This window comes from Daldinia decipiens (assembly GCF_022478715.1).
Source record: "Daldinia decipiens strain CBS 113046 unplaced genomic scaffold F4813scaffold_6, whole genome shotgun sequence".
NCBI lineage: Eukaryota > Fungi > Ascomycota > Sordariomycetes > Xylariales > Hypoxylaceae > Daldinia > Daldinia decipiens.
In genome coordinates, this window is record NW_026054549.1 from 752,318 (window position 1) to 775,820 (window position 23,503).

The 23,503-nt window shown below is 40.2% G+C and overlaps 8 protein-coding genes across 8 annotated transcripts; 6 read left to right on the top strand and 2 right to left on the bottom strand.

Annotated features, from left to right (window-relative positions):
• Positions 1-67: 67 nt before the first annotated feature.
• On the top strand, positions 68-4,648 carry F4813DRAFT_296935 (uncharacterized protein). The gene is made up of 3 exons (XM_049240698.1): positions 68-696; positions 759-1,750; positions 1,798-4,648. The coding sequence occupies exons 1-3, from the start codon at positions 235-237 to the stop codon at positions 4,412-4,414; spliced, it is 4,071 nt and encodes a 1,356-aa protein (XP_049102488.1). The 5' UTR covers positions 68-234; the 3' UTR covers positions 4,415-4,648.
• Positions 4,649-6,210, top strand: F4813DRAFT_296936 (cysteine proteinase). The gene has a single exon (XM_049240699.1). It carries the CDS (start codon positions 4,883-4,885, stop codon positions 5,879-5,881), a length of 999 nt encoding a protein of 332 aa, XP_049102489.1. The 5' UTR covers positions 4,649-4,882; the 3' UTR covers positions 5,882-6,210.
• A 1,012-nt stretch (positions 6,211-7,222) lies between these two features.
• F4813DRAFT_297017 (uncharacterized protein) lies at positions 7,223-7,967 on the top strand. The gene is made up of 2 exons (XM_049240701.1): positions 7,223-7,274; positions 7,346-7,967. Exon 2 carries the CDS (start codon positions 7,509-7,511, stop codon positions 7,860-7,862), a length of 354 nt encoding a protein of 117 aa, XP_049102490.1. The 5' UTR covers positions 7,223-7,274; positions 7,346-7,508; the 3' UTR covers positions 7,863-7,967.
• On the top strand, positions 7,968-8,585 carry F4813DRAFT_297008 (uncharacterized protein). The gene has a single exon (XM_049240700.1). The coding sequence runs from the start codon at positions 8,073-8,075 to the stop codon at positions 8,493-8,495; it is 423 nt and encodes a 140-aa protein (XP_049102491.1). The 5' UTR covers positions 7,968-8,072; the 3' UTR covers positions 8,496-8,585.
• A 693-nt stretch (positions 8,586-9,278) lies between these two features.
• On the bottom strand, positions 9,279-10,053 carry F4813DRAFT_350208 (uncharacterized protein). Its single transcript, XM_049242279.1, has 4 exons — positions 9,868-10,053; positions 9,609-9,791; positions 9,494-9,546; positions 9,279-9,392 (listed from the first exon to the last, which is right to left on the bottom strand). The coding sequence occupies exons 1-4, from the start codon at positions 10,026-10,028 to the stop codon at positions 9,313-9,315; spliced, it is 477 nt and encodes a 158-aa protein (XP_049102492.1). The 5' UTR covers positions 10,029-10,053; the 3' UTR covers positions 9,279-9,312.
• Positions 10,054-10,315: 262 nt separating this feature from the next.
• On the top strand, positions 10,316-12,810 carry F4813DRAFT_350210 (HET-domain-containing protein). Its single transcript, XM_049242280.1, has one exon. The coding sequence runs from the start codon at positions 10,511-10,513 to the stop codon at positions 12,233-12,235; it is 1,725 nt and encodes a 574-aa protein (XP_049102493.1). The 5' UTR covers positions 10,316-10,510; the 3' UTR covers positions 12,236-12,810.
• A 253-nt stretch (positions 12,811-13,063) lies between these two features.
• F4813DRAFT_297048 (ribonuclease H-like domain-containing protein) lies at positions 13,064-15,004 on the bottom strand. Its single transcript, XM_049240702.1, has 2 exons — positions 14,310-15,004; positions 13,064-14,237 (listed from the first exon to the last, which is right to left on the bottom strand). The coding sequence occupies exons 1-2, from the start codon at positions 14,767-14,769 to the stop codon at positions 13,189-13,191; spliced, it is 1,509 nt and encodes a 502-aa protein (XP_049102494.1). The 5' UTR covers positions 14,770-15,004; the 3' UTR covers positions 13,064-13,188.
• Positions 15,005-19,534: 4,530 nt separating this feature from the next.
• F4813DRAFT_350212 (argininosuccinate synthase) lies at positions 19,535-22,746 on the top strand. The gene is made up of 16 exons (XM_049242281.1): positions 19,535-19,691; positions 19,947-20,002; positions 20,058-20,147; positions 20,247-20,319; positions 20,369-20,445; positions 20,589-20,609; positions 20,735-20,837; positions 21,070-21,089; positions 21,149-21,182; positions 21,300-21,360; positions 21,534-21,739; positions 21,797-21,836; positions 21,917-22,130; positions 22,183-22,232; positions 22,384-22,451; positions 22,525-22,746. The coding sequence occupies exons 1-16, from the start codon at positions 19,673-19,675 to the stop codon at positions 22,587-22,589; spliced, it is 1,197 nt and encodes a 398-aa protein (XP_049102495.1). The 5' UTR covers positions 19,535-19,672; the 3' UTR covers positions 22,590-22,746.
• Positions 22,747-23,503: the final 757 nt, after the last annotated feature.

Consider the following 23,503-nt stretch of genomic DNA (forward strand, 5'->3'; position numbering starts at 1 on the left):
TTATCGTCGACTCTAGCTTACTTCCATAGCTTTTACCTATACCTATACCCACCTCAAATCCATATCCAGGTAGTTACGGTCAAGAAATCGCAAATCTACAGCTTTGGATAGGTTCACGCGTAACCTTTAAGTTCTAAAGCTTGTAGTTATATCTGTAACTTGTCTTAGTTTGTCTGATATCATCTATTTGCCCACTTAGCCCCTAATGTCAGTGTCTTGGATTGATCGCCTGTCATGACAGAAGCACAGCCCAGCTTGGGCGACAATGATGCCAACGATGTCAACAACATCGACAACATCGACAACATCGACAATCGCGACGGCGCTATACTTGAGAACAGCCTTGACGAGCGGGGACATGAAAATGCACCCGATAACCTAGAGTCGCATCTTTCAGAAAAGAGTGGAGGTGCAACAGTAGATATAAAGGATACAAAGGTTACCGGCGAAACTAACGTCGAAGATGACGCCGAAGATGATGCTGAAGCTGACTCCAATGAAGATGGCGAAATGGAAGATGAAGAGGACGACGACGATGATGACGACGATGAAGATGACGAAGAGGACGAAGAGCCGGAATTAAAATATGCCCGCTTGACACAGCATATGGGCGCCGTCTATAAGAATGGCGATGCTACTAGTACATTTCTTGTCGCAGGAGACAAGATGATAGTCGGAACGCACAATGGAAATATCGTAAGCAGATTCTATAGCAGTGGTCTTTCTACGAGGCAGTTAATACTAAAGCGCATAAACAGCACGTTATCCAACTACCAGACTTCCAATCTTTACTTGTCTACCAAGCTCATACCGCCTCCGTTACGAGCATTTCGATATCCCCATACCCGCCTCCCTCTATCCCCGCGGTCCTTAAGCCTGAGGCTGTTAATAGGGTCGTGTCGCAAACCATTAACCGACCCTCCTCTAAGAATTCAGACTCTCCGCCAGGTAGCCAGCGGAAATCGCGCGAGTTACCACAAGTTCCCAACATCCCTTCGAACAATATCTTCATCGCGTCCTCTTCCATGGATGGAAATGTCCGTGTCCAACCCCTTATCGAGCTTCGAGATGTGCAACTGAGGAATTTTGCGCGACCAGTTCAAGCCGTAGCCTTGTCACCGGATTTTAGAAATGATAGAACATACTTGTCTGGTGGTCTTGCTGGCAACCTGGTTCTCACAGTCGGAGCACCTCAAGGGCGAAGTACATCGTCGACTACGGGAAGCGCTGCCGCCGCCGCATCTGGCTGGCTCGGTAGTATTGGGATAGGTGCAAATACTGGAAAGGACTCGGTGCTTCATTCGGGAGAGGGAACCATCAGCACGATTAAATGGTCCTTGTCGGGAAGATACGTTGCCTGGCTAAACGAGCATGGCATCAAGATCATGCGAACGAAGTTGCACCTGGACAGCGCAGACATAGAAGATGCCTGGAAGCGAGTAGGACATGTCGATAGGCCGCAGACGGACGAATGGGAAGAAATGGCTGGTGTGTGGAAGGGTAGGGCAGAATGGATTGACGACCAGGCCATCGCAAGCGACGAGGTAGAGAAGGCAAGCAATGCGTCAGGTGCTTTATCGCCAGCTGCCATCAAGTTAAGTCAGCAGGCGCAAAGGCATGATAAGAGCATCGAACGGCTGTTGGTTGGATGGGGAGGTACAATATGGATTATCCATGTCCATCCGGGCGGCGTTGGCGTAGGAAAGGATGCGGGTGAAAGGTCTATTGGGAGGGCTGAGATCGTGAAGAAGTACGTATGCTTATTCGAGTTTTCGCGATTTTTACTAACGTTCCTAGACTTCGTATGGACTGCATTATATCCGGTATTTCTTTGTATACCCAATCTTTACTTTTAGTCCTTGCATACTGTAAACCGGAGGACGAGGAAGAAGAACCTGGTAAATCAACAAATAAAGGCGAACCATCTGGTGGGATAAGACGCCGCCACAATGCCCAGCCTCCCGAGTTAAGGTTGATCGATCTCACATCTCAAGTCGAAATTGACAAGGATACCCTCTCTATCAGTCGGTTCGAACGGCTTTCTTCTAATGATTATCATTTGGGGGTATTGCCTGCGAGTAGAGCCGCTTCTGTCGTGGCTTCTCGAGGAGCCCTGGAGGCCTTGGCTGGTTTTGGCACTGATATGTGGAATGCTGCTATCAATCCGAAGTCTCTATTTAGTTCCGGTGCAAGTGTTAGAAGTAAAGAAAGCAACGATGCCGCGTCGAGTCCTAGAGCCACCAATACCGGGGGAAGTCTTCGAACCAGTCTGAGACCAATGTCACGGACGGTACATCCTAACCTAATCAAACCCGGAGCCAAGATATTCATTCATAGCCCTTATGACTGTTGTCTTGGAACTAAGAGAGATCTTGGTGATCACCTGGAGTGGCTGTTAGAACACAAAAAGTATCAAGATTCGTGGGAGTTATTGAACGATCATCCGGAGATTACGAATGCTTCGACTGAAAGACTTTCGGAGCTTATCCCATTGAGTCCCGAACGAAGGCCATCAACTACAGACGACTTTTACGAAGAAACATCGTCTCTAATTGACGACCATATTAGATTTATGAACACGTCAGCAGAAAAAGAGAAACGACGAATTGGCGAACTTTGGATTCAGGAGTTGGTAGAAAATAGGGATTGGGCCGGTGCTGCTCGAGTTGCAGCAAGAGTAATCAATACTCCTCACCAGTGGGAGAATTGGATATATATTTTCGCCGGCGCAAATAAATTTGACGAGATCGTCGATTATGTGCCGTCGGAACCAATGCGTCCACCCATTCCGGGAACAGTATACGAGGTCATGTTGGGCCATTACATTCAAACTGACAAACCCCGGTTTAAGGAATTACTCGATCGATGGGGGACCGAGCTCTTTGATGTCAGCGAGGTCACTATTGCTCTAGAAAATCAGCTCAATTTCCGTGATGTGAGAGAAGACAGCATCGAAGACGGAGAGAAAGGGCGTGACTGGAGAATTGTAACCGAAAGCTTAGCCAGACTTTACGAGGTAAACGGACGATACCGAGAAGCTCTAAAAGGATATATCAAACTTCAAGATGCGGATTCTGCCATGCGTCTAATAAGAGATAACCATCTTGCGGAGGCTGTCATTGACGACGTCCCTAGCTTCATCGCGCTTAGAGTACCAGAAGCAGAATTAGGTCGAATGAGTGTTTCGGAACTTGAAGACGCTACATCGGAAGCTATCGCGCTACTTGTTGATGAGGCAGCTCGAGGCCTCATCAAACCGGATGTTGTGGTCGAGCAACTAGAGCAGAAAGATTTAAATCTTTACCTCTATTTCTACTTCCGCGGTCTGTGGCAGGAATATCGAGAGCGGCCCGTCGACGAAAGCGTGTCTCTAGTAGACGATTTCGCCGATTTAGCCGTCCATATTTTCGTGACGTTCGACCGTGAGCTTTTAATGGATTTCTTAAAAGTCTCTACTTCGTACAAGTTCGAGAAGGCGGTCGAGGAATGCGAACAGGCCAATTTTATACCCGAACTCGTCTACCTATACTCTAAAACTGGGGAGATGAAAAGGGCACTGTATCTCATCATTGATCGTTTGGGCGATGTATCCCAGGCCATTAGTTTTGCAAAAGAACAAGACGACCCAGACCTATGGGAGGATCTCCTCGACTACAGTATGGATAAACCACGCTTCATCCGTGCGCTACTCGAGGAAGTTGGTACGGCTATTGATCCGATTACCCTAGTCCGACGCATTCCCGAGGGACTTGAGATCCCCGGTCTTCGAGAGGGCTTGAAGCATATCATGAAGGAACATGAAATCCAATACAGTATCTCGTCTGGTGTGGCGCGTGTCCTCAGATCCGAAGTAGCTGCCGCTCAGAACCAACTCCGTAGCGGACAAAGAAAGGGTATCAAATTTGAAGTGCTGGCTCATGCAGAAGATCACGTCGATGTTGAAGTCAAAGACGTATCTGTCCCACCAGCAACGGGAAAACGATCATCCCCGACCGCGACACCGCGTACAGATGGGACTAGGACTGGAACACCCAGCGAGATGGCGGATATTAACACGTTGATGGACAACAATTCTACGAGCAAAAAGCAACAGCAGCAGCAGGGACACGATCACCGGGAATTGAAGCCAGGCCATTGCGCAAGATGTCTCGAGCCGTTTACAGAGTGGGAGGTCGAGACACTCGTAGGATTTGCATGCGGCCATATATATCATATTACACATCTCCTAGAGTACCTACATCCAGGTCAGGACGTAGATGCCAGCGTGATTGGGAACGGCGGCGAGGATCGAACGAGAGGAGGTCGGTTTGTGGGCAGTAAAGTTACGCATGCGCGGTTATTAAGAGATCGTATCGAGGGCGGCTGCCCAGTGTGTAGGAATAAGAGGGAAGTCGTCGAAGGCGGCCACGGCTGATGATGAATATTAACCGTTGGTCCGTTTTTCATTCGATTATAGCTAAACCTGCATAGCTTGGAGTTTGGAGCACATGACAGATATCAATATCTGGGATTCTATACGAGATGGGCCAAAGGTTGAACTGTATTGTTGCCAAGATTAATCAGTCTAGGCTGATGGCGACAGCGCGAGTTACAGTTGGGACCAGAGCCACTCAACCGCGAGACTTACAAATGTAATCAAGACTCTTCAGCCATTGTTGTTAGCGAGGGAGCGAGAGTTATATAATCAACGAGCAATATAAGAAAAGACAATGCAACCTAGTGCTTTATTCGGGTATCTATACACGTATATCTGCAAGCAGTAGGGTCACGTGCAGCTTATACGAGCCAGGGAGCGAAAAACAAGGATACAATTCCATTGCATAAATCCGCTACGCTAAGTAAACCTCAGCATCACCACTCCTCTCCATCTCTAGATAACAATATGGGAGACCGTCCGAGATACAGTCATGACCAGCTCGAACAATATTTCAACCGAATTGCGCTACCTGAGCAAAACCGCTTGCACTCGGTAGCGGCAGTCCCAGACGATGTTAAGCTGAGCTACTTATCCCTCCTAAATAAGCATAACATAGTACGGATCCCGTTCGAGAACTTGACGCTGCACTATTCGTGGCATAGAACCATCAATGTTCGGCCGCAGCATTTATTCAATAAAATCGTGCCGCCGCCTAGCCGTCGCGGTGGGTACTGCATGGAGGCCAACTCTTTGTTCCACACCGTACTCTTGAGTCTTGGATTCCAGGTGTACATGGCGGGTGCCCGGGTCTATAGCAAGGAAGCCGGTAAATATGGCGGTTTCTCACACTGCGTGAATATTGTCATTATCGGCAAGGACCGGTTCATGGTGGACGTCGGCTTCGGCGCCAACGGCCCCACCGCCCCGGCCCGTCTGCGCCCCAACGAGCCGCGGCCGCATATCGAGGGCACGGAGGCGCTTATGCGGTTTGTCCACGAATCTATCCCGCAGCAAGTCGACCAAGGGCAGAAGGTGTGGATCTACCAACACCAGATCAGCAGCGACGCCGAGTGGGTACCCATGTACTGCTTCGTAGACATCGAGTTCCTGCTTGAGGACATCCGCGGGATGAACCTGAGCCCGTGGAAGAGCCCCAGCTCGTGGTTTACGCAGAAAGTCGTGCTGTCGCGGTTTACTACCGACGCGGAGGACGAGGCGCACGAGTCTGCGTTTATGAGCGACAAGGCAGTGGCTGATGGTAGGATCGACGGCGCGCTGATATTGTTCCAGGATACGCTGAAGTGGCGCCGCGAGGGGCAGACAGTGCAGATAGCGAGGTTTGAGACGGAGGAGCGGAGGCTTGATGCTATGAAGAAGTATTTTGGTATTGAGTTTGACGAGGAGGATCGGGAGGCTATTCGGGGTACGACGGGCGAGCTTAGTCAAGTTAATTTCGCCATCTAGGGTTATGTCATGGGTATTTATTATGGGGTAACACTTTTCTCTTTGACGTAAAATTAGATGGTGCCTATAAGTTTAAAGTGGTAGAATTGAACAGTGTATATGGCTACTTACTGTTCGTGGTAATTGAAACTCCTCCTTTTTTCAACTGCTACTAAGCTGCGAGATAACTACATAATAACCTCCTATAAACTATAAAAGTATTAGCATGATTCTGTGGCTTGGCCTTGATGAGTTAAGAGTCATGATACATAAAGCTAGATAAACTAGAGCTTAAGAGGTGCGGTCAGCCTTGGACTCTCACTTTTTCATATTCTGGTGTCACAGAAAAGGGGCTGAGTGGCACATCTGCCCTGCCATTCGGGCAAGGCTACGGCTTTACTAACTGCAATGCCGAATGTAACGCACTGCTTGCTATCTACTATCCGCCCATAACTCTTCCCCTCTTATACTCCATTTCTTACGAGAACACGACAAATATTGCAGTTATCGCGAGGCTTCTTTGCCACACTAATATGAAAACCAACCACTCTAACACGAGTTACTTAGGTTACTCTATTCGAATGAATTTACAAAGCAGCCCTTTAGTTCAAAATGCTCTGTGAAACTTGCCGGAGTTCGTATCAAGTCGCCTACAAAGTGCTCAGCACTATAGTTGACAACCCGTCGCCAGAGTTAAAATCAAATATTCTGCATCCTACGCCCCTAAGTCTCTATACATCAATTCTGACGGGATGCCTCGTCTGTCGAGAGCTCTGAACGTCGATTCTAAGATTTAAAGCTGGGGTTGAATTTGAAGGTTACTTCCGAAGGGCACTTGAAGGTGATGTGCCCAAGACGTACAAAGAATTCCGCTTCCAAAGTGGAATTCGAAAACGTGACATCGAGCAGCCATGGATAAGATGAGATATAAACCATATTCGTGAGGGTGATAAAATATTCATTTCACTACAAGAAGGCCTAGAAGATTTACTCACGGTTCGCTTCGATGAAGTCCTTTCAATGAAACATCCATGCAAAATCGGATGTCGCTCGACAACTGAGACGATCGGACTATAGCAATACTGGTATCGTACTTGCTTGAAATCCCACGCCAAATGCCGTGCACAAAGAGAAGACGATGAATCATTTACGCCTGATAGACTCATAGAAGTATGTGGCGACGATAACGGAAGTGGTTGTAAGTGGCGACTTGTTTGTCACGACCATGTTGGCACCGTGCCATATTTGACATTAAGCCACTTCTGGGGATCTTCTAACCACCTATGCTTAACCAAGAGCGATTTTTCAAAGTTCTTGGTAGTCTCGGCTGATTCACGTTTGCCTAAGACATATCGAGACGTGTTCTGAATTGCTATGTCATTAGGGTTCCAATTTATTTGGATCGACTCTCTAGGTATGTATCATTCAGGATGATGAAAAGGATTGGAAAACACAATCTTCTATGATGGGGTTGATATATAGCAGAGCTCATTGTAATATTGCCGCGACATGGGCTACCGACGGCACTTACGGCTGCTTTACTAATAGGGACCTATCAACAATGGACTATACTTCGATGCAATTGACTTCTAATAACGGTCAAACTGTCTAATACGCCTTTGCATGCTCCTACCCCAAACACCGTTTGATGGCACAGGTCCCATTGACCACGCGTGCATGGTTTATTCAAGAGCGATACCTATCGAAGAGACAGCTAAGCTTCCTGCATCAAGTTTGTTGGGAATTTCTGGAGCTTATTGCTTCTGAGCAATACCCTACGGGCGCTACATACAGTTTCATGCAAGAGATTGGACTCGGTGTGCATCGAAAGCCAACTGTAGAAATTCGAAATCATTCCGACTTTCAAAGGACCTGGTATACATTGGTGTACTCCTATTCGGGTTGTGCTATTACTCAACAATCTGATAGATTGATCGCGATTGCAGGGTTGGCTGGAGAAATGCGAAAAATTGTACCAGACGAATATCTCGCTAGCATATAGAAAACAAATCTCATTAGGTAGTCAACTTAGTTGGTACGTTATAGATGAAGGTGAATGGTTAACCCGCTTTAGAACCATAACCTACATTGCCCCGACATGGTCTTGGGCCAATAATATGCGCAAGTTACCCTGGGTTTCAATTATAGCTTTGAAGATACATCCACCCCGTTGGCAGAGACCATAGGAATTAATGCCGTCTCAGATGATCCTATGAAGCTACATAGCTTTACATCATCAGAACTGATACTAAAAGGGATCGCCGTATCAGCTCATGTGTCAGCGATGGGGCCAGAGTACAAGCTTCGACTTACAAGTCAGCTAAGAACGGAGAGGTATTTAATGCCGGTACATATTCAAGTCTCTATCACCTGGGACGAGAATGTCTCCGTTATGGCCGCTAATCCAGATGAATGGTTAAGACTTCAAGAAGAACGAAAACAGGAGCTTTTATTCATGGGCACAACTTATTCTCATATTAAGGAACCAAGATATATGTCTGATATTCAAGGACTGGTCCTTAGGAGAGTCTACTGTCTCACAAATCAAGATTCATTTGTTAGAATAGGACGGTTTTGTACAGATGATATGATCCCCTTTAAAAGATACATAGCTAGGTTAAAAGAGTTAATATAGCACCAATAACAAAGGACAAGGTCAAGAACGGAATAGTGGACAACCCATTTCGTGGGGAAACCATAGACCTGGAAAACCCTGAGCTTTCCGATTTGGTTCATACAGTTACTATTATTTAATACAGTTATTAGGATCCTATTATGACACTTCTCTCCTCTTTATAGACTAATTTGTACTGGGACCGGACTGGTAGTAAACCGACTGCTGTTGCGTCGCCCCGTATATCGGCACAACTTGTACATGGCCATCATGGGAGATATTAGCAATATTAGCGTGACAGGCCGAGCAGACAATACGAGTATTTTCAAACCACCCTCCTATAAGTCAAAACACCCTTACTGGGGCCACCCTAGTGGGGGCCACCCATTTCCCATACAAAATCAACGATTTCGCATATTTGTATTTAATTCAAGAAAATAGATAAAAATATATGGTCTTTGATTTTGAGTACGGTATTGAATTCTCACCAGGTATAAAATTTTGAAAAAATGGCAGGGCTAATATCTGTGGTAAAATGAATACAGGAGTATACACTAACAGTTATACATACAAATTTATATGTAAAGCTGTTAAGGGATATTATTGCTTATAACTTTACCAATTAATATGGTATAAATGTAAAATCTATATCGTTAAATAAGGGACATTTTAATACAACTTTTAAATCTAGGGCGAGTTATATAACTTATTTATCTGAGAAGTTATAAGCGTTTATAAGGTTTTATGGTAATTTGATGAAATTCCCATATAAAATTAAAATTTTTAAAATTTTTAAAATAACATTAAAAATACACTTTACTGTTTTACTATTAAAACATTAGATTTTAAATATGATAAAATGTACATAAGCTATTATAATGATCGGAAAGTAAAACATAAGAGATTTTATATTTTTATCTATTTCTTTAAATTAATTATAGACATGCGAAGTTGTTGATTTTGTATGGGAAATGGGTGGCCCCCACTAGGGTGGCCCCAGTAAGGGTGGTTTGACTTACATGGTAGACAAGCGAGACATGGGCAGACGCAACACAACAAGGCTCCTACTACTCTATAGGCGTAAATCTTAGCACGAGATCAAGACAAAATTCACGAGATGAGACCGTCACATACATTTGCATTCCACCTCCCTCCTCCGTGACATTCGTCCTGGTCCGCCGTTTACAAGCAGGACAGTCGATCCACTGAGGGTATTTATCGAGCCTGTCCAAAGGCGTTACCATTGGCGGATCCTGCCCCTGGATGACTTGAGGCGGTTTATCATCTCTTGCTGCCATATTTGGCGGCTTTGAGGGCCTACATGAATATTATCAGTATATATACTACGTAATCATAGCGTTCCAATGGTGGAAGATTACAGGTAATTACCTACTCTGCAACGATTATGCCAGGGATGGGCGGCCGAGTGTTGGTTTGTATAGTATCTTGCTTGTCTTCATATTTCGTTAGGTCCGGCTGTGATGCTACCCTTACGGGAGGGGGGGCTTGAATATGCGTGTCTATGACACCCTCAAATTGTGAGTTTCCGGCCATTTTTAATCTGTATTTAGGACTTGACAACTCCTTAATACATATAAACTTAACTATATAAGCGAGGGGGGAGGTCATTATATGCACATTCTCGCCAAGACACTGCGCCGCGCTCTAAGGCACGCATGTAACCATATTATTATACAGCATGTTGTAGTCTGCTGATGTATGTGTGGCACAGGATTTGTGCCACAATCCTTCTTCTGTTTATGGATTATCGGTATCCTCTTTCTATTCTCGAAATACCCCCTAAATCGGTACACGAGGTGAACATCGATCAGCAAAATTGAAACATAGCCTATATGGTACGCCCTATTACCCAGGAATCAGAGGCGTAAAGCTGACACGAAGTACTATAGTTCGATAGAGTCACCAGTAGATTCCGGTTCTAGGACTCTATTGTACCCTTGTCTAACTCGCACCTGAAATTACATTCAAACCTTTACATAGTACCAACAAAGGAAGAAGAAAGGCTACCAGATGAAATGCGCCTCTTAGAAGCCCGCACTGCCAAATATACCGGTATTCTAAAGCTCGTAGAGAAGAGAGCGAATGAGTTATTCAGATATGCTATACTATCGCATACCTGGGAAGATGATGAAATAACTTTCAACGATATTGAAAATGACAAGGCGTCTTATACCTCAGCCAACACGGCTGCAGCCCACGCATCACTATCCAAAATTCTAGGCGCGTGTAGCCAAGCTGCTGCTGATGGCTACGAATACATCCGGATTGATTCGTGCTGCATCGATAAACGTAGTAGTTCTGAGTTATCCGAAGCCATCAATTCTATGTTTGCGTGGTATCGCGATGCTGATGTCTGTTATGCCTTCTTGCTTAAGGCACCGAATGAGCTCGTTACGGCAGAATCCAAGGCAGAATTTGCTACGAATAAGTGGTTCACTCGTGGCTGGACGCTGCAGGAGCTTCTCGCCCCAAAAGATATGATATTCTTCTCCGGCGATTGGGTTCCGATTGGTGAAAAGAAATTTCTATGCTTGCAGCTCGCCGAAACCACGAGAGTCGATTACAAGATATTGCTTGGTGACGAACCTCTGGAATCAGCGAGTATTGCGAGACGAATGTCGTGGGCTGCACAAAGGGTAACTACACGACCGGAGGACAAAGCCTATTGTCTGATGGGTATCTTCTCTGTTAGCATGCCCATGCTATACGGCGAGGGTGCAGAGAAGGCATTTATACGACTTCAGGAGGAAATTATGAAGCAATCTGACGACGAGTCGTTGTTCGCCTGGGTTAACCCTAACTCACCACCAGATGCGATGGAAGGCCTCCTGGCGGCGGATCCATCGTACTTCTTAAACTCAGATAATATAATTCCGTATCAGGATTGGGAACCTCGTGAGCCCTATACCTTAACTAATCGTGGCCTTAAAATTAGCCTTCATCTTACGGCACTCGATGACGATAAAAATATAGCAGCCCTCGACTGTCCCGTGCCGCCTGACTATACGGACCTAACCTTCTTGGCTATATATCTACAGAAGCTGTCAAAATACAATGACAAGTACGCACGTATTCGGACAGAAAAACTCACTAGAATCCATACACGTGGAAACCTTCAAACTGTCTACGTCCCTCAGAAGCCTCCATTATTAAGCGGCGCCTTTCTTCATTACGTATTAATGTTAAGGGAAGGCCCCCCTCCGACGATCTATCAGCTTGTACGCCTCCAAAGGGCACGTTTAAGGTTTCCAATCCCCGAGTCAATGGTAACAAAGAGTAGAGCCACGAGATGGGTCACAGACAAGTGGTCCCCCATCTATCCTCTACACTATGAGCCGAAACAGCTTTCCGTGGCTCTGATATTCCAGCATGCAGACGGTGCGAAGATAACCGTGTTGATTGGCACACTTAACGGGTTCGACGTTGCTTTTAGCGCATGTGAACTCGACGCCGGGGTCGATCCTGATCGTGTACAGCTCGATGAAATGGAAGCTCTTTTCAAGCCCACCGCACTAGAAAGATCTGAGCTATCATCTCATATCGTCCGTGTGTCTGCCACGCCCGTGATAAGACCACCAGATAAATATTACATGGTTGATATTGGAATCGAAGCATTTGATGCTGCTACTGGGTTAGGCCATGGTAACAATGCAAGTATACCAGTACCTAAAAAGGAGGTCGCAGAAAGATCAAAGGAAAACAATAAGCAACTGTCGTTTTGGAAGCATCTCAAACGCTAAAATGACTTTCATACATTTTACGCTCTTATATCGACTGCTGTGAGCTTCGGGGTCTCTGATCTAAACTCAACGAGCCTTTTTTAACGTACTATACCTTTTACTACAAAAACAAAGCACCGACTGTATTAGTAGCTGTTGGGATATAACAGGGCTATCCTGTATGATAGTCGCCAGATAATGGGTCTATGTATCAGGAGCCTATTCGCCACCAACCCCACTCCCTTTCCAGCCCCTATTTCTGGGAGGGCAGGGGTCAATACAGTCACCAATATACCACTATAAATCCCTCTCTCTCACCCCGTGCTATACGATATCCTGACAACTCCATTTATAAACCAGAAATATGACTCGATATTTACATGTACCATGCTAACGATGTTAAGATTCTAAATAAATCAGATCTATACCTAGGTAGATAATAAATTGCTGCTTTGTAGGAGCCCCCTTCAGAACTTTTATTCGTAGTTTGCTCCTATTAATTTTAGCCGACGTCGGTAGGGCTTGATAGTAATTTCATGGCTTAATAGAATATGTACTTTTAGCTTATAATTTTCTAGCATTCCGACGACTATAAATGAAGCTGATGAAGGCGCGGGATGAACGAAAGGTTTAAAGGGGACTACAATATGAGGTATCTTAGTAAGAACGTGTATACAAGTCAGGCTCCCCTTTTCGCTCATGAAGCAGCTCAGTTAGTAAATTGAATCGTTCACACTGTCCATCTACCGTATCTTTCAGTACTCGATAAAAAGCTACGAACTGCATTCAGTTGTAAAATCTAAGTACACCGATATGAAAAGAAGAAACGCATGTGACTTATTCTTTAACTACCAGGTAGGCATACATCAACACCCGTAGTACAGAGCTTCCTCTCTGTTCAATGAGAAGTGGTAGATGGTCTGCATTCTCTTCTGTTCTTGCAACGTATGACAGTTCTTGTCATCCGACTCCCTCTAGTAAGATGATGACGGATCATATCCAGGAGGGTACTCGCAAGCTTCGAGGTATTCTTCCCAGCTCATTACCTCGTAAGAGTCGTAAAAAGAACGATTAGCTTTCGTTTTCTCCCTTTCCTTTCCCTTCTCCCTCTGCTCCTTTAACGCCAGCTCTTGGGCCTTCGCTCGTTGGCGCTCTTCTCTCTTCTGCTTCTCAATCTCGTACTTGACTAAGGCGTCCTTAGCCCAGGCCGCCAGTTTCTCGCGCTCTCTAAAACACCACAGCACAATCTCTCGAGACGCAAGCGTATCCTCCAAGCAGTCGTGGCCACGTTTGGACGACTGTATTGTGATACCCAGCAGTTCTTGACACAGCACTTTCAGCCCCCATCGGCGACATAGTCTATTGCCCCTTCCGAAAACGGCTTCTGCAACTAGGATACCAGAATCGACTACTTTGTTATGAATGACATGTATAGCCTGCAAGTCATGGTTGAGCGCGTGTCCTATGAGTATCGTATCCGCGTCAGCAAGCTCGAAAAGCTTAGTCCTCGCGGTCGGCCACCCGTTCAGAGCCGTTCCATCAGCCCGAGCCTGAGCAATCATAGCTGGGGTTATTCCGCTGTACTTTGTCCGCCAGTCTCCGACGATCTCGGTGGGGATCACAAGGGAGTCGACAAGGACTTCTCTCGTGAAAAGGTCGACAATGCAAATACGGGCAAGTTCGCCTCTTCCTCCCGAGATCCCAACCATCTCGCAGTCGATGACAAGAGCCTTACGTTTTGCCATCCCTTTTACTTTCATAGGAGTCGGGAGGAATCTTCCGATATTGATGTGCTTCCATTTCCGTCCCGTCCAAGTGCCTGTGTAATAGTTCTCGTCTATCAAGCACGCTTCATCGTGACAACAGGGCGTTAAAGACTTGATCAAGGCTGGTGATTGCTTCTCTGATGACCACGGATAATTAATTGCAATGGGATCCAGCGGCACGGTCGGGGCTGGCTTTGGGGATGCATATACACCTGCCGCTGAGCTCTGCATTGTTTGGCTTTTATTCGAGATGCCGGCTGGATAAGTTAGCATATATGGTTTGCTATATAAGAGAATGTATGGGGTAATATTTGGTGTAGCTTAGGTACCTTTAAGACCCTCGGGGAGATTCTTTCCTTTGGCGCTCTGAGATGGCTTAGGAGGGTTAGGAGAGGTAGTGATGGTAGTGGTAGTTCCTGCCGGTTTGCTTGTGGGTTTATTTGCGGGCTTGCTGGAAGCGACGGTAGGTTTATCTATCTGAGGTTTATTATAGGAAGTATTGGGCTTAGCCCCAGCCTTGGCCTTAGCGTTAGTCTTGGGTATGGCAGTTGCGGTGACAGTTGTGGTGACAGTCGCGGGAGCAGTTGCAGTCGTATTGCCCTTGTGTTTTGCGGCAGTCGCCCTATGCTGTGCAAGTGCACCCTTAGAGTGGAATAAACGAGAGCATTCCGTGCACCATTTCGTCACCATATGTCCCGTGTCCTTGATATGAGCCTCTATTGATTGCACATCTTTGAAAATTCGTGCGCAATCGCACCGTCCCTTGTAGGATCCCGTAGCCTGCGACATGATTATTCCAGTTTATAAATGAAATGATATGGTATTATATTATCCAAATAATAATATATCGGAGTGATAAGTAATAATAAACAGGAAGTTGTAGGAGCCGCGAGCTTTTTAAATGGCATACGTGGATCTGGAGGCCTACAGACTCGGCCTGACTTAGGTAGTGAGATGGCTGGCTGAAGGGCTGGAACGACCACAACTACGGACCACAAGCTGCAAATTGCGGACTACCTGATATGTCGCATCCGAAGCTGGTCAGCAAATCAGACACGAAGCTTCTACGCATTTTTATACCGAAACAATTCGTCCACACGAGCTGACATTGTTTGACATTGTGTCACAGAACCACTTTTATTCTATTGTGTATTATGTGCTACGACGGCGAAGTCGTTGGATGCCTTACCATCTCATTTACCAACACCGTTTGTCGCTCAAACATGGGGTAACCAACCAACATAGACTTGTCATAAGCACCTACTTTGTCAAGTACTTTTTCGAATAACTAGACCGGCTTGGCCTTCTCCCGAGGCAAATTTTAGACGCTCTATAGTACATATTGTTTAAGCTGTCGTCGATTGAGTTGAGAAATGAGCGGGACGCAACCGAATTGGTTAAGGCGCAGCGGCAAACGGGAATGTCAACAACCGTCCTGTAAAAACATGGGGTCGACTTTCTAATGTAAAAACCACCCCAGAAGACCCATCGTTTAATTGTTCCATTGCTTGCAGGGTAACACATACGAAAGGTTTACGCCCAGAACAGAGACAATGGAACAATTAGAATATAATCCAATCCAGTAAGATGAAAGAAAGAAATCTAGTTGACAAAACTCTTTCTCGATAATTCTGGAAAAGAGCATGAGATGGAATCAGAGAAAATCATAGGAGCGAATAGTCGAATCTTATACCTCTAGACTATTGAGATTGAGACAACAATTAAAACTCATATACTTTCCACGGGAATAAGCTTACTCACTTATTCTATATAAACAAGAAATGAGAACATAAAGCAGACATTGCATAAAGAATCATGAACCTGTTTTAGCATTCAGAACTATCCAACTACTAACATGGCTACTAGCATGCTGTCTTGGATTCTTCAGTAGCCTAGAATTTAATAAGCAACTTTGCTTGGCCCCAAATATCGGAAATATTAAGGAATATCAAAAAAGTCTATATTACAAAGTGCAATTAGAAGATATGTGTCACACAACTAATACGTACTGAATAGGCGTTATATAAGGTTTAATTTATTATATTTCTAATAATTTAATTGATTAAGGTAAAATTGTGGGAACGCGTATTATACCGCTATTTTATATAAGATTAAAGATTTTTAAGTTACTTAATATAGTTAATTAATTTAATATACTTTTTCAAATATAACCGATAAGTTAATTTAATTTAAAATATTTTAATATCCTTTTATTATTTAAATTATTAACAATTTAATTTTAACTTGGAAAAAATCTCTAATTGCTTTTAATTACTATTAATACGCATTTTTTATTTTATAATTATTTTATTATTTAATTTTTATAATTATTTTACTTATAAAAAGTTCTTAATATTTATTAAGGTTAATTAAATTTTAAATTGTTTATATAAATTTTTTGTAAAAGTTTTAATAAATTTATTTGCAATTATATTTTTTAAAATAACATAATTTACTTTAATATAACTTTATTAAACCTTTTAACGCAATTAATAATTATATATATTCATATATTTTAATTTAATCTTTAATTTTTTAATATTTTTATTAATTAATTTAATTATTTATTTATTATTATAATTAATTTTAATAATAAATTAATTTAAATTAATTTTAAAAATATAAATTAATTTTATAATAAATATAACCTTTTTTATTACTTATAATAAAGTTAACAATTTAACCTTCGTAATAAATATAATTATTATATTTTACTTATTAACCTTTTAATTTATTATACCTTTAAATAACCTTATTATATATACTTAAAAACTTTTTTAATTATAAATATTATTGGTAAATAAAGTATCATTTATAATTTTAAAAATATTACCCCTTTTTAATTACAACGTATATTTCCATATATACTTAAAATATAAAATTACTTAATTTAATATATTATAATATTTTAAACCAAAATTATAATTAAATTATAAAAACTATAAAATTATAAAAATTATATCTAAATATATAATCACCGCAACATATAAAATAAATCTTATACATTATTAATAATAGTAAATATTTTTAAATAAAATTATTTTTTTATAAAGAAATAATTTTTCTTTAATTATTAAAATATTTAAAATTTAATTTAAAAATTTTATAAAATTAACTATTTTATTAATATATATAAATTAATTTAATTAAATAAATTACCTTTCCCAATCCTTTATTATTTTAATATTTAAAAACCATTATAAATCATTACCTTTAATAAATTAATAATATTATTTAAAACCTTTAATAAAATATATTACTTCTTTTTTTTTAGCTTTAAAATATATTATAATAATATTATTAATATAAATAAATAATAAAATCCTTTTTTTAATAAATATATAAAATTCTTTAAAAATAGGTTTAAAATCTAAGATTCTTAAAATCTTAATTAATTTTTTTATTATAATAAAAAAGATTTTTATAATTTATATAACGTTTTAAATAATTTAAAAATATTACCTCTTTTTTAATAGTTTAATAATATTTTCATAAACATATTTTTTTTAAATTTTGCATTTATAAACATATTTATAACGTTATATTAAATTAATTTGAAATTAAATTTTATAATTATTATTATTAAAATTTTAAAAGATTTTTTGGTTAATATTAAGGTATATATTTCTTTAATCCTTAAAACTTATTAATTTCCTTAAATTATTAATTTTGTTTTAACCTTTTATAAATAATTATATTTATTAATTTTATATATATATACTTATATATAATTAAGGATTTATTTTTTAAAATATTTAAAATTAAATTGTAAAATTTTTTTTTAAATTTTTATTTAACAATAGCTTTTTAAATATACTTTTTTAGCTTTTTTAAATAATACCTTATAAAAATAATTTTTAATATTACCGTGTTTCTTAAAAGGTTTTAAGAGGTCTTTTTAATATATATTGTTAGAATAATTAAATTATATTAAAAAGATTTATAAAATAACTTTATTTCTCTTATTTTATTAATTACTTACCTTTAATAAATTTTTATTCAATCTTTTAATTTATTTATATTAAATATAACTTATTAAATTTTAACTTATAAATATCTTTTATTAAATAAAATATTAAAATAATCTATTGGGATAACAGTTACGTAACCTCGTCACATGACCAGGGTTATGCCTACACACATCGCCCACGCACAGCCCACGTATTTATATAATAAATATCTTTCTTTACTTGGGAAAATCCCTCCTTTTTTACTTTAGTATAATTAATTAAAATATAATTGTTATTTATATTTCCTTTTATATTATTATATAATATATAGTTAATTTAATATTAATTAATAATTAACCAACTAATTAATTATAAAATAGTAAAGAAAAAAAATAATATTATTTTTTTTGTACAATAGTAAAAATTTTTAAAATTATTAAAAAAGTAAAAATGTTAAACTTTATCCCTTTACAAGTAATAGCGGAAAGTATTATGTTATTTTAAAGGTTTTAAACGTTCTTAATAAAATAAAACCTATATTTATTATATATTTAAAAATAATATAACAAAAATTATAGCAATTATAAATAATATAATTTAATAATAATTAAAATATATTATAAATAATAAAAAAGGTATCGAATTTAACCTTTTCAAACTTATTAAAACTATAAAAAATAATATTAATATGTATTATATAGAAAATTTTATAATATATTAATATAATATTGAACTGGTGCTGGTGTATCAGGTGACTTTGATCCTGATCATGTGATCATATTCTTAGTATAAGTACCATTTATGGTCGCACACACCCATTTTACATAGTATCATCCACTTTTAATACAAGTCATTCCTTTTCATCATCAGTTTCATCATCTAAAAGTCCTTGATATCAGGTCTAATAGGGCTTGATCCAAGGCCAAGACGTCTAAGTCTTGTTCAATATCAAGGACTTTTAAATGATAATGATGAAGGAAAAGGAATGACTTGTATTAAAAGTGGATGATATTATATAAAATGGGTGTGTGCGACCATAAATGGTACTTATACTAAGAATATAATCACATGATCAAGGTTAAAGTCACCTAATACATTAACACCAGTTTAATAAATTTAATATCTTATAATATTTTAAAATTTATAATATTAAATTTATTAATTATTTTAAATTAACTTTTTTAATAAATATATTTAAAAAATAAATGTTATAATTTAACGAAATAATTTATTAAAAAATAAAATATATTAAATTAAAAAATAAATATATAAAATGGTTATTAAAAAAAATTAAACAATAATAAAAATAAGTTTTAAGTAAATTTTATTATATAAAAAAGTTAAAATTAAATTATATTATAAATATTCCTTTTATTTCATTTGTTTTAATAATAAAAGCATTATTTTCTTTATTTATTTTAAAGGTATTATTATATAACTTAAAGTTATTAAATTTATTTAATATATATATAAGTATATATATCTTATAAATATTACATATTCTTTTTAAATACTTCATAATATAAGAATAACAAGGATAATATGACACACCATTACACCAGCCCTAGTAGTAGAAAAAATATTAACTTTAGGCTGACTCATAAATTCGGCCCGCACAAACGTTTAGAAGACTGAGAGTATATAAAACATCATCCCGCCTACTTTTTGAGTCGTTTTTACCCACATCTATCCACCGTGTTCAGTGCCCAATTATACAATTCTATACAAACGAACAATTCAAGATGTCTAAGGGTCGTGTCTGTCTGTGAGTAGTTACCCCTTATTAAACAATTAATTACTGCTAGTTATTCGAACCTTAACTAACTGTCTACATAGCGCCTACTCCGGAGGTCAGTATCTCCAATTATGTCCGCTTTATCTATTCTCTGTTCGAGCCAAAATAGAGCTATTTTATGGCTACGATGGCCTACGGGTGAGGTCATCGTTAGTATAACGGCGATGGTCATTCTGTCAATGTCTAGAATTAAACAGTCCTTACTAACATCATATATATAGGCCTTGATACCTCAACCATCCTAGTATGGCTGATTTCTGAGGGCTACACCGTCGTCGTAAGTTCCCTATATTGCGTACCCTAACTAAAGCTCGAGTCTAATATATGATCAGTGCTTTTTAGCGGATGTTGGCCAGGAAGAAGACTGGGCTGCCGTCGAGAAGAAGGCTCTAAGCTTGGGTGCTGAGCGCATGATAATCGACGTATTTATATCCCTTTTTTTCACCCCCTTTTTCACTACAATGCTGCCCCGTAGTTATACGCCCCATTGAGATCGAAATTACTAACATTAGATCATTCAGAATCTCCAAGAGGAATTCGTGGAGAAGGTCATCCACAGAGCAATCCAATGCAATGCCATCTATGAGGATCGATGTGCGTAGCCCTTCTCTAACCTGAAGTATAAGCATTAACCCCTTTCCAGACCTCTTGGGTACTTCTCTAGCTCGCCCAATCATTGCGAAAGCCCAGGTTAAGGCAGCCATTGAGCACAACTGCGACGTACGTTAAAACTCCAATGTTCTATTCCGTAAGAGATCTAGAGCGGAGGACCTTTATTTGGTCGTTTTAGCCTCGTACATCCGCCGCTATCCTCTTCCGAAGAGTCTGACAGAAAGCACGCTGACCTATCATGATACGTATAGTTTGTTTCGCACGGATGCACTGTAAGTACACTACTTCAATACCCTATACCGCTTTTATTCCATAGAGCCAAAACACTAATTTTCGACGTAGGGCAAAGGGTATTTCCTCTCTATTTATCCACGTCCATTTTGTCCTAGCTAATAAGCATAGCAACGATCAAGTTCGCTTCGAGCTAGCCTTCGCGGCCTTGAGGCCCTCTCTGAAGGTCATCGCCCCTTGGCGGCTACCAGAATTCTGCGCAAAATTCCGTATGCACCATCGTCTCTCTTAAAATTAAAATAGGTATACTTTCTAACAATCATTATAGAGTTAGTCTCCCAGTACCACCCACTCTGTTCTATACTTGATCAGCCACGTCCGGAATTGAGGTTTTTCCTGTCTCAGCAATCCAGGACATGAATGCTGCATCTACGGTGGAACCTGAACATGAGATACTGATACTCGTTTATAGGGGCCGCGCGGACCTACTTCGCTACGCAGCTGAGAAGAAGATCCCTGTCGTATGTATTCCTCATCAGGCAAAAATATCCAGCTACCAGATGACGCTAACATACAACAGAGCTCGACCCCGAAGACGCCCTGGTCCATGGACGGTAAGAGTCACTTTGGCTTCAGTTCCCTTACCGTTCAGATTATCCACAATGCAGCTTCCATAAAATACAACTTGGCAAACCACTCTGTAGTTTCAGGAAGCTAACCGTATCACATAGACAACCTAGTACATTGCTCATACGAAGCTGGTATCCTCGAAGATCCCGACCACACCCCTCCGTAAGTTCATCTTCACCCCGGCTAGTTATCTTGTGATCATGTTTGATATCTAAGCGAAACTTGTTGAGGGAAAGCTTTATTTATGCCTATCGACGTTACTGGTACCATCCTAAGCCGAAATTTATCTTTAAACGGTCCGAGCATATGTGGCACTGCTAACATTCTTATCATAGTAAGGAGCTATGGACCCGAACCGTGGATCCGCTTGATGCCCCCAACGAGCCAACTGACTTCTCTATTCACTTCGAAGCGGGTATCCCGGTCAAGGTCACCGTTGCAGGCCAGGAGACTACCGGCAGTGTGGCTGTATTCAAACTCTTGAACAAGATAGGCCACGACAATGGTGTAGGCCGAATCGACATTGTTGAGAACCGCTTCAGTTAGTATTAAATCAGAAGGTGGGTAGTTATAGATATGCTAACCTTGCCTATCTCAGTCGGACTCAAGAGCCGTGGTTGCTACGATACACCAGGACTGTGAGTTCTCCTTATCCCAGCTCTAAGACCTTACCCTTAAACTCCCTCCTAGTCAACACTTACTAAATCTTGGTTTGCAGCACTATTGCGCGACTTGCGCATCTTGATCTTGAAGGTTTGGTCCTCGACGGCCGAGTTCGCGAATTGCGTGACCAGTTCGTGACGCACTCGTGGAGCCGCATTCTCTACAACGGTCTCTACTTCAGCCCCGAGAGGGAATTCCTTGACAATTCTATCCTCTTCTCATCCCAAAACACAACCGGTATTGTGCGATTGAGAGCGTACAAAGGACATGTGAGTCTCGTCTATGACTAGTCTTTGCCAAATAACTAATCTGGGCCATTAGGTATACGTGCTTGGCCGCTCCAGCAGCGTCAGCAACCTTTACTCTGAAGAGTAAGCTACTCCAAACACCTCCCCTTCCTTCACTCTAGAGACCAGAATCGCCTAGACTTTCGTACTCCCATGATAGACTTAGCAGAATTGCGTTCTACCTATGTTCTCCCTACGGAATACCATAAGAAAGTTACTTACTTCAATCGTTTAGGGCTGCATCTATGGACTCTCTAGAGGGCTTTTCGCCCCAAGACACAACCGGCTTTATTGCTATCCAAGGTTAGTCACGTTATCAAATCTCTGTTCTTGAAGATAAAGTTACATAGAACAATCCCTGACATCCTTTCTACAGCTATCCGCCTCAAGAAGTACGGCGAGCAGCGCGATAAGGAAGGCAACTCCCTAACTCAGTCTTAGGTTAGATAGCGGGTTGCTTTAGCTTGACAGCTAGCGATACTAGCGTCTACTTCAAAAGATGCAGATAAGCTACTATTACTAGATAGTGTCTATAGTGCGCGCATGTCTAATCTCAGACATTTGATGAATTGAAAATAAATAAAATCCATATCCAATGCTTTGCCGTTCCATGCATATTAATTATGTTCCTTCCTCTATAGAAGATTAATGCTAAATCTATTAAAATTGAATCGTATGGTTCATGCATAATAGGTGGAGATAACTGTGATCTGCCCCTGGTATTGATGTTACGATTGCCAATAAGCTTGTGATATGTAAGCCATAGGGCTTATGTAATGGTATGTTATATTATCCTTATTGTTGTTGTATTATGAAATATTTAGGAAAAATATCTAATATTTATAATATAATTTAATTTTAACTTTTTTATATAATAAAATTTATTAAAAAATCGTTTTTATTATTATTTAATTTTTTAACAATTATTTTATATATTTATTTCTTAATTTAATATATTTTATAAAATATTTATTATTTTATTTTTTAATAATTCATTTTTAATAAATCTTTAAAATTATTTTCGTAAATTATAATAATTATTTTCCAAATATATCTGTTGGAATATAAGGAATAGCCAATTATGTAATCTAGTCACGTGCCACCACGTGCGTGGGGCTAAGCCTAAAAGGTAAACCCTTTTAGGCTAACCCACTGTCACACAACTAATACGTACTGAATAGGCGATATATGAGGTCTAATTGATGATATTCCTGATGATCTGATTCATTAAGGTAAAATCGTGGGAACGCGTGTTACACCGCTATTTTACATGGGACTAGGGATTTTCAGGTCACCTGACATGGCTGACTAATCTGACATGACCTTAGGTCATGTGACAGCTTAGGCCTTATGTA

What these genes read in the sequence shown, in the direction of transcription:
- F4813DRAFT_350210 (XM_049242280.1), top strand. Translation starts at nt 10,511, where the DNA reads ATGCGCCTCTTAGAAGCCCGCACTGCCAAATATACCGGTATTCTAAAG.
- F4813DRAFT_296935 (XM_049240698.1), top strand. Translation starts at nt 235, where the DNA reads ATGACAGAAGCACAGCCCAGCTTGGGCGACAATGATGCCAACGATGTC. An exon ending in GAACGCACAATGGAAATATC is followed by an intron (nt 697 to 758) that starts GTAAGCAGATTC and finishes GCGCATAAACAG; the next exon opens with CACGTTATCCAACTACCAGA. An exon ending in AGGGCTGAGATCGTGAAGAA is followed by an intron (nt 1,751 to 1,797) that starts GTACGTATGCTT and finishes TAACGTTCCTAG; the next exon opens with ACTTCGTATGGACTGCATTA.
- F4813DRAFT_297008 (XM_049240700.1), top strand. Translation starts at nt 8,073, where the DNA reads ATGAAGCTACATAGCTTTACATCATCAGAACTGATACTAAAAGGGATC.
- F4813DRAFT_297017 (XM_049240701.1), top strand. Translation starts at nt 7,509, where the DNA reads ATGGCACAGGTCCCATTGACCACGCGTGCATGGTTTATTCAAGAGCGA.
- F4813DRAFT_350212 (XM_049242281.1), top strand. An exon ending in CTGAGAAGAAGATCCCTGTC is followed by an intron (nt 21,090 to 21,148) that starts GTATGTATTCCT and finishes AACATACAACAG; the next exon opens with AGCTCGACCCCGAAGACGCC. An exon ending in CATTGTTGAGAACCGCTTCA is followed by an intron (nt 21,740 to 21,796) that starts GTTAGTATTAAA and finishes TGCCTATCTCAG; the next exon opens with TCGGACTCAAGAGCCGTGGT.
- F4813DRAFT_350208 (XM_049242279.1), bottom strand. Translation starts at nt 10,028, where the DNA reads ATGGCCGGAAACTCACAATTTGAGGGTGTCATAGACACGCATATTCAA. An exon ending in CCTGGCATAATCGTTGCAGA is followed by an intron (nt 9,792 to 9,867) that starts GTAGGTAATTAC and finishes ATATTCATGTAG; the next exon opens with GCCCTCAAAGCCGCCAAATA. An exon ending in ATGTCTCGCTTGTCTACCAT is followed by an intron (nt 9,393 to 9,493) that starts GTAAGTCAAACC and finishes TTAAAGAAATAG; the next exon opens with ATAAAAATATAAAATCTCTT.
- F4813DRAFT_297048 (XM_049240702.1), bottom strand. Translation starts at nt 14,769, where the DNA reads ATGTCGCAGGCTACGGGATCCTACAAGGGACGGTGCGATTGCGCACGA. An exon ending in TCTCCCCGAGGGTCTTAAAG is followed by an intron (nt 14,238 to 14,309) that starts GTACCTAAGCTA and finishes TAACTTATCCAG; the next exon opens with CCGGCATCTCGAATAAAAGC.
- F4813DRAFT_296936 (XM_049240699.1), top strand. Translation starts at nt 4,883, where the DNA reads ATGGGAGACCGTCCGAGATACAGTCATGACCAGCTCGAACAATATTTC.